This window comes from Tupaia chinensis, unplaced genomic scaffold (genome assembly GCF_000334495.1).
Source record: "Tupaia chinensis unplaced genomic scaffold, TupChi_1.0 Scaffold144180_1, whole genome shotgun sequence".
NCBI classification, from domain to species: domain Eukaryota; kingdom Metazoa; phylum Chordata; class Mammalia; order Scandentia; family Tupaiidae; genus Tupaia; species Tupaia belangeri.
In genome coordinates this window covers 873,998-882,328 of record NW_006204037.1, presented here as the reverse complement: position 1 = coordinate 882,328, position 8,331 = coordinate 873,998, and the positions used below count along the sequence as shown (strand labels likewise).

The 8,331-nt window shown below is 37.3% G+C and overlaps 1 protein-coding gene across 2 annotated transcripts in view; it reads right to left on the bottom strand.

Moving 5' to 3' along the window:
* Positions 1–5,118: 5,118 nt before the first annotated feature.
* RAB3C (RAB3C, member RAS oncogene family) overlaps positions 5,119–8,331 on the bottom strand; it is a 290,930-nt gene continuing 287,717 nt past the window's right edge. For both annotated transcript variants that reach the window (XM_006166219.2, XM_006166218.1), the window contains exon 5: positions 5,119–6,886. In XM_006166219.2, coding sequence (XP_006166281.1) covers positions 6,699–6,886 — 188 coding nt within the window. In that variant the 3' untranslated portion in view covers positions 5,119–6,698. The remainder of the gene's footprint in view (positions 6,887–8,331) is intronic.

Below are 8,331 nucleotides of genomic sequence, written 5' to 3'. Positions count from 1 at the left end.
ATACAAAAGTGAACAATTTTAGTAGACATAACACGTAATCAGCATTTCTGAGAAGAAAAGAAGAGACTTTTCCTTTGTGTATATTTTTCTTAGGTTACTAAATAGGTTGATTAAAAGTAAAATGTACACTCTTATAAAACTTAAGAAAATTTTCAAATTATAGAAGGGAATGACTTTATAAAATAAAATAATGTCATTCTGTCTTGAAAATAAAATCCACGATACTAAAAGGTAAAATTGACATATTTTCAGATACTAAACATTTGGTCTTAGAAGAAAAAATGTACTTTGAAGTAGGCACAGAGGAGTTTCACATGACACCAAAAAGATATTTACTGTATAAATTGCACCACTAAACAAATACAGCTACAAGAAAATCATTTGAATACGTCAAACAGCCATCAAAGCATCTCAAACATTCATTATAATTCACTCTTCCACACTAGTTTATATACACTGAGTAAGTCATTAAATATTGCACTTATTGGCCCATGAACCCTCAATTCTGAGGTGTTGAAAATAGAAAACAAATCTATTTTTATAACATATTTCATGCAACATTTAAGACATTTCAGTTCTACAGACACCATTAAATAGTTGTACATTTGGACAGTCCAACGGGATCACATCACATCTGACGTTAACAATATATTCACAGAAATTACAGGACAGTTTTCATTCAGCACACATCCTAGGGATGATGAGACAATGTATGGAAAATCCTCATACTGAAACAGCCAACAATATACCCAGACTTGACTTTTACAAGAAGTATGGAACTACTAGACAGGTGTAGGTCATGCTCACATCCCTGAAAAGTTAGTTGTCTGTGGTTCAAGTACCATCTGTGTCCACAAGAATAGCATTTACCAACCTAAGCAATACCTAGGCCCAAACAACAAGAATACAAAGTATTTCCATAATAAATTAAGCCACAGCCAACTCTCAGTTGTCCATGATGAAGATAGCATGAACATAGATGAATGAAATAAACATGTAACCCCCAACCTCATTTCAGCAAGTAATAACTAATGGAAACCACCAATAATAGTTGCTGATGGGAGATAAATGGTGAACCTTGAATCTCATTTTCTATCCTTGATCTCGTCATTCAGTGAAGACAGTACTTTAAAAAAACTGAAATGATAAAAATCCCACTAGCTAGATGGTCTGATCTTAATACTCAAGCTGTGAGATTTCCAAATACTTTGTTCTGTTATCTAGAATATTTGCAAAATGTATTTTTCTTCATCATCTTTGTTTAATGAGACTTAATTAGTGCACAGACACAGACTAATCAAATCAAATCACTGCAAAGAACTAGTTGCTTGGACCTTTTCAAACAAGATGTGAGTTACAGTTGGAACAGAAAAACATTCTTTTCCAAAGCACTAAGAAAGCACCGTAGATGGAATTTTCCCTTCATTAGAAAAAGGTATCAATACTCATGAATGTATGTTAGGAAGAAGAACACTATGACACTGTGTGTTGCCTTGGGGTAAATATTGCAACCCACCAAAGGGGAATATTATCTGACTGACGTGTCAAGCATTTCTGTAAAGATTAAAATAAATACATTTATTTATGAAATACCAATAACGATAGATACATAGTTTTAGATAAATCTGCCAACCTGTTCTTGCCCCCTTAGGAGATTCAGTGTTTCTAGACCTAAAGCTCCTTAAGTGCAGTGTAAGGGTAAAGGCCTTCTTTATTTCTGGTCATAAACTTTATCTACGTTAATTCCATGATATAAAACAAATTTATGTCTTTAACTGACTTTGGCCAAAAAAATAATCTAAAATACAGAGAACCCAAAAGAGCAGACTCTAAGACTGAAAGGTTTAGCACATCAGAAAGACTTCACTATTCTATGAGTGAACTGCAAAATCACAGGTAGTATATGCAAACGGGAAGAGCTGAGCACAATATAAAGCCTGCATTTTACAAGGAGTGAGTAGAAAGGTCCAATAGGTCTGTGTGGCACTCTGACAGAGCACGCTGAGTGCGGATACCCACAAGGGGGCAGAGTTCCAGGTTCCAGTCATGTACACTGTAATTTGAACAAGAAAGTTTCTTCAGATGGAAAGACCGACTCTCAAGTATGTCGCACCAAAAATACACGACTGAGCAAAAATCTCCTATTGAACATTACTGTGAAGAGTATTAATACAGAGCAACTTTTTGACATAGAAGGGTTTTTGTTAAGACTTTAAAGTCAGATTTGTACCACAGTTTTTCACATGCAGCTGCTAGATCAGTTTGGAATACAACTTGGTAGAGGTTGGATACATGTCTAATCCAGTTCCTCAAATGCTACACTGTTAACTAAAAGATGGTGGGATATCCTCAACCATGCACTAGGATATATGTTGGATAGAGCATGTCGCCATGAACCGCTGATTATCGACTGCTACGCTCTCAAATGAATGTTGCTTCATAGAAGTTCAGTTAATAAGGGAATGTATTTTATGGTTTTTTTTTTAAAGACACATACTCTATACCTGAAAGGCTAGTGTTAGCATAACTGTAGTTAAAATGGAAAGTTTACATTGGCTCCTAAAAGATAACTAATGTGTTAGTTAAAGGTCTACAATTAATTTAGATAAGAGTTAAGTGGGTAAAAAGTGTATTTGTTTATTGAGTATATTGATGTCTTCTGTAATCAGGTAGTAATTACATGGAAATGATATTTCACATTAATCATAACAATGCTGCAGCTTTCTGCTACAACTGAAGGCATCATTATAGTTCCCTTTCCAAATAAAAATCAAAGCACTTATTTACCAGGTAGCAAAGGTATACTGCACTTCAAGTGACCCTAAGGAAGACCTTTAAGAACCTCCTGGTTCTCACAGTCATTATATGCCAAGGCAGTAGGAGCTGCTCAGCGGGACAGAGAGATGAACTGATTCATTGTCCTAAACTAATTTTTCTCAAGAGTATGTGTGTGTGATGCTAAGGTTTAAACTTCATTTTAGGATTTAGGACACTTCACGCACCTTCAGTCCGGTTTTTCAATTGCATTAGGAAAGGAAAGCACGATTCCACACCAAAGCTCTGGGAACATCTGCTTCAAACATTCAAGGTTTATTCCTAAAAGCTTTTAGAGAGGTGGGTGCCAAAGAAGGTGATGAGTAGCAAAGGCAGAGAGATTTATACTAGAATACTAATTTAATTGCATCGAAACCAAGAAATCAGTAAATATTGCAACCCACCAAAGGGGAATATTATCTGACTGAAGTGTCAAGCATTTCTGTAAAGATTAAATACATTTAGAAATGATATCTAAAATTTAGATACTAACACAGGTGTACACTTTTAAAAGTCTTGATCTTTTAAATACAAATGTAATTAGTTCATTGGTAAAAATGAAATGTAGGTATTTAGTCTGATGGCAGGCGGAGGTATAATGTGTGTGTGTGTGTGTGTGTGTGCACACTGTTGTCCAAAGCTTGAAAAACCTTGGGACGATAAGAAATACAGTTCAATGCCAAAAGCAGTTCACTTAGTTAACTCTGGACTGGTTTCTATATTTGGCAAATTTTATTTTAAAAGCAGGATCTCTTGATGAGATAAGAAATAGAGAATATTCTTTCTTCTCATGTGCTTTATGGCAGGAATGTAGGTGTTCTTTCTCTTGAACTCCCAGGCCACCCTCTCTGGAAACTCCTCACTGAATTATTCAGAAGGGAATTCACAGCCAGGTGGGAGTTTCAGAACTGAAAATCCATCAGGAAGGCTCCACTTCCACTGGGGGTTAAAAAATAGAAAGCACCAAATGTTCCTTGACAAGAGTACTTTGCTGTTGGTACGTCATTTTCTTCCACTGGCATAAACTAGTTCGATTTTGGGATACTTGACACTGTGTCAGTGGCACTGGCTTAGATCTTCTGGTTGAAGGGTTATGAATTTTCATAGGAATTAAAGTTCTTCAGGGAAGGGGCTTTTAAGACATCAAAACTCAGTTCTTTTTGTTTCTCTAATCTCATTCTGATTTTCACTTTACAACAATATATGTCAATGTCCTCCTGAAAAGCTCATCTGAAATACCCTATCTAGGCCTTTTATTATCTCCACGTATAATGTGGTCTTTAAAATTTCATGGCCTAGTGTATATTATAAAACATGCTGTACATGAATTAAAAAAAATTTTTTTGCACCCAAATAAATTTGTATTTTAATTCCATTTTCCTAAGAACTTTTTGAAGTCCCTACTAAGTGTGGGGCGGGAGCTATGAAGGAGGAAGAAAAGGTTTCCTGGTTTTACACACTGCTTTATATTAGATTATAAAGGTGAGCTTGATAGTTCTATCAATTCTGACCATATTCCGGCCCAGGTTATAGAAATTCGATAATGTGATGCCAAAAGGCAACTGCTGCAGACACCTCTGAGTTTATGTTTCCTGCTTCTTTCTTTCCCTCTGCTTTAATTTCTGTGATTTTGAAGCTGGTTGCTTCATTAACATCTAACACAACATTAATAATTCTTTTGTCTTCACTAAGCTAAGGCTTCCCTTGCAGGGTGCCAAAGCGGAAATTTACTACCAATTAGTGGCTCTTAAACTAAGAAGGTGAGAAATGACCTGAATATGCCTGAAACATCCCACATGCTTTCTCCTGCAATTTTCATCTGTTACGTTCCTTAGTAATGTGTGTGACCTAGTTCCCTGACTGGAAGGCTTTTATTCTCCAGAAATATCTTCAAATGGATGGAGGTTTTCCTACCAGAACATGGGCCCAGTAAACTTAAACCCAACACTTTCACAGGATGCATCTCTATGTTAAGAGGGAAAAAAAAAAATTCTTTAACATAACAATCACAACAAAAAGGGAGAAATTCCATCTAATAAAGCTATGCTTTGAAATATGCCAAATGCTATCTTCTGCCATCTTAAAATCCTAGCGGTATGAAGGCCAGTAGTTGGTATAGTGGTTAAGGTGCTAGACTCCCACTTAGTTGACCACAGTTCAAGTCCCGGACCCAGTGACTTGAAACATGCTGGGTGTATGTGTGCGTGCCCAAAATCTTGAAAAGAGAGTGGAGGAGAAGGGATTACAGAGGGGTCATCCCCCCCTGGAGGGTGGTTTCTCACTTTCTCTGTCTTTCTCTGTCTCTCTGGCGAATGCACACACCCTATAGCAAAAATCTGTCCCTCCGCACCAAAAAAAAAAAGTCCTAGCTGGACAGTGACACACATGTCTAGTTTCCTCCAAAGCTCAGCACAGCTGGTAGGATTTGTTGCTTGTTTTTATTCATATATGTTTTTTAGGAAATCTACGATAATAATTCTGGCTGTCCTAATAGCATTTTCTCTCTCTCCCTCCTCTCTCTCTCTCTCTCAAATTGCTATGGATCTGTAAGTTGAAGTTACAGAGAGTGTTTTCTAGTGACATCTAACACAACATTAACATTCTTTTGTGTTTACTAATCCAAGGATTCCCTTGTAGAGTGTTTAGAAACTAACCATATTTAGAGACTTACATAGTGGGGATATGCTTTAGAGCTAAGAACACCTGGATTTGAAAAAGATTAGAGATGAGTGTTTTTTCCCTCAACTTGGGACCCATTGTTAGTTTGTTTAAATTGTTTCTGATTAGGTAAAATAACTTAGCTAAGATTTGAGCAGAAGGTATTGATGGAGATAATATAGTCTATGAGAAGAGGAGCCCAAAAAAGCCTTGACATAATGATCTTTATGTTTTATTTTTCTCTGTTGATTCATTTATGCTACCAGCATGCTGCATAGATTTCAAAAAATCATTCCTTTGCAAGAATTAGATGGTGATAGTTCTGGAAAGTGATGGTAGTGTGTGTGTTACGTGGAGCAAGTCACTAAGGAAACGGGGGAGCTCAGGCCTTGGACTTCTATAGCTACGCATATCCTTCTAGGTTAAGATGCTTGTTGTATAACTGCCTTTCAATAGGTATCTCTTGATCTGTTCAATGTTCTTAACTATTTAGAATTGAGTATAATTAATGGAAAGAATAATCTTGGGGTTGGGTATTTGCTTATTTAAATTAAGATCACTATTTAAATCTACTTACAGTCAAGTTAATATTAATGGCTTGGGAAACTTTTAAGGGCTTTAAAAATAATATTTCAGTTTCTTCATAGAGTCAATTGTCTCCTTGGTTATTAATGACAGTGAAAAACAGACACATTTCCTGTGAACTGACCAGACCCATGAGCTTCTCTAATCATGAGCAAAATCTCCACTTGGTTTTCAGTTAAGGATAAAGCAATGAAGTCTCGTGATAACTCCTCCTGTTCACACACACACGCACACACCCACACACACAAACTATTCCTTGATCATTATTCCTACAAGTGAATAGCATAATTTGAATCCGTGGCACAAGAGACAGTTGTAGTGAAATTATAGTCTGAGGTCTTAGCAGTAGCTTAACTGAGAAGAAATTTAAAACAAACAGAGCCTAGAAGACAAATAAATAACCAGTCACATGCAAGTACCAGAGGTTTATAGATAGATAGTCCTTGCAAATTTAAGATCACATATTTGCCACATATTAACACAGGAAATCTCCCAAGAACTGAATGCATATATGAGCCATTGACATCAAAGGCTTCCTTCAGATAATTATTAGGCAGTATAAATGAAGGCTTATAGACCATTTATGAATGCTGTTTGTTGGCAACCGTAGCCCCCTGGAGCTGCCTGTGTGCGTGGGGACATTAACAGCCACAGTTGGGCTGTGGTGGAGGAGGGGTTTCCTTGAGTCTTGTATTCTGCTTTGCGGCAGTGATGGCCGGATCTGTCTCCAAACTCTCTGACATTTTGTCACAGATGATATCCACAAGGCGTTCAAATGTCTGCTTGACATTAATGTTGTCCTTGGCACTTGTTTCAAAAAATTCAAACCCTGGAAGAAACACAAAGACACAGTGTGGTCATTTCATGTTTCTGAAATAAAATGGAACTTGATTATGTTTTTGAACTGTGACAGGAAGGTAGTGGGGCAGCAGTGCACGATGGGTTTGGCTTTCGTGCGAGATAAGAGATGGCCATGAAGTGCCATTGAAGCAAACGTTGCCGTCTTGCTACCCATTAACTTTGAGCAAGAGTTATAAAGTGGCATAGGTGATCTTTATGTTTTATTTTCCTCTGTTGATTCATTTATGCTACCAGCATGGCTGCATAGATTTCAAAAAATCATTCCTTTGCAAGAATTAGCAATGGTGACACCAAGACTCCATAAGGTAGTGGTCTTTGCCATCTCCTAGCTCACCATGCACAGCCTCCTGCAATTTTATCTTGGCATTCTATTCTTTTCCACTCCCAGATTCTACCACGATTATTTGTTTTAATTTCCATTATCAACTTGATTCTTAGAATATTTGTGTATGTATTTTACCATACAGGGGATTACTAAGCTCTAACATTTGCCTTGTTGGTCCTACCTTTGCCCAGGGATGAGTCTGACAGTGGGCTTCCACTAAATTTTCATTGTCTAAAAGGACACAAGGTGGCACTAAAGAGTCATTGGATTTATGTTATGTCTGCTTCAACTGCAGGGAAATGAGGAAATTTTTGAGTGGTGTTAGTCTAACAACCCGCGGCGCTCTGTATATCTCTACACCTATCTACCGGGTGCTGATTTTTCTAAAGCTTCTGTAATCTATTTGCAGTAAAATTTTTACCACCATCTGGGAAAAGACACTTGATAAATTTCAAATGAACTGCTGGAATTTCAAGAAAGTACAAATACAGGGACAGTTTCACACTTTCATCATCCGTGGGTGTGTCAATATACCTGGGCAGAAGCAGCCTTACTATGCTGCTCTGTACACAATCTCATCACTCTATTGTTTGCATTCACATTCCACTGGCTGAGCTTGCCAGTCAGTTGCCATGACAACCTCCCCACCAGGCCAGCCAGAGATTGCTCTGGTCCATTCAGGGGATGTTGATTTAGGATGTGCTGGGCTGAACACAGAAAGGCTTTTCTAATCCATTCTGAATTTTACACCCTATAAATCCTCTGGTTACATCTGGCCCTATCTCACAGGAGCCACATGGCTTCAGGATGATTAAATCATAGGATTTTCATCCCACCTCCTGGGACCAAAGGAGAAAGAATGGACTACCATTTTGCCTCCCTGTCAAAATGCCTCAGATAACTCATAAATACATACTTTCTTAAGTAGTATTGAAGAATAGATAACTAAAAGCTATTCTTACAAGTTAAAATTCCTAATTTGGTTAATATACTATTTGGTCAGATAACTACATCCAAGCTTGAATTTTACTAGCTATTCCATTGTTAAAATCCATGTGAATAATTGCAGGATTCAGGATGAAAGAACA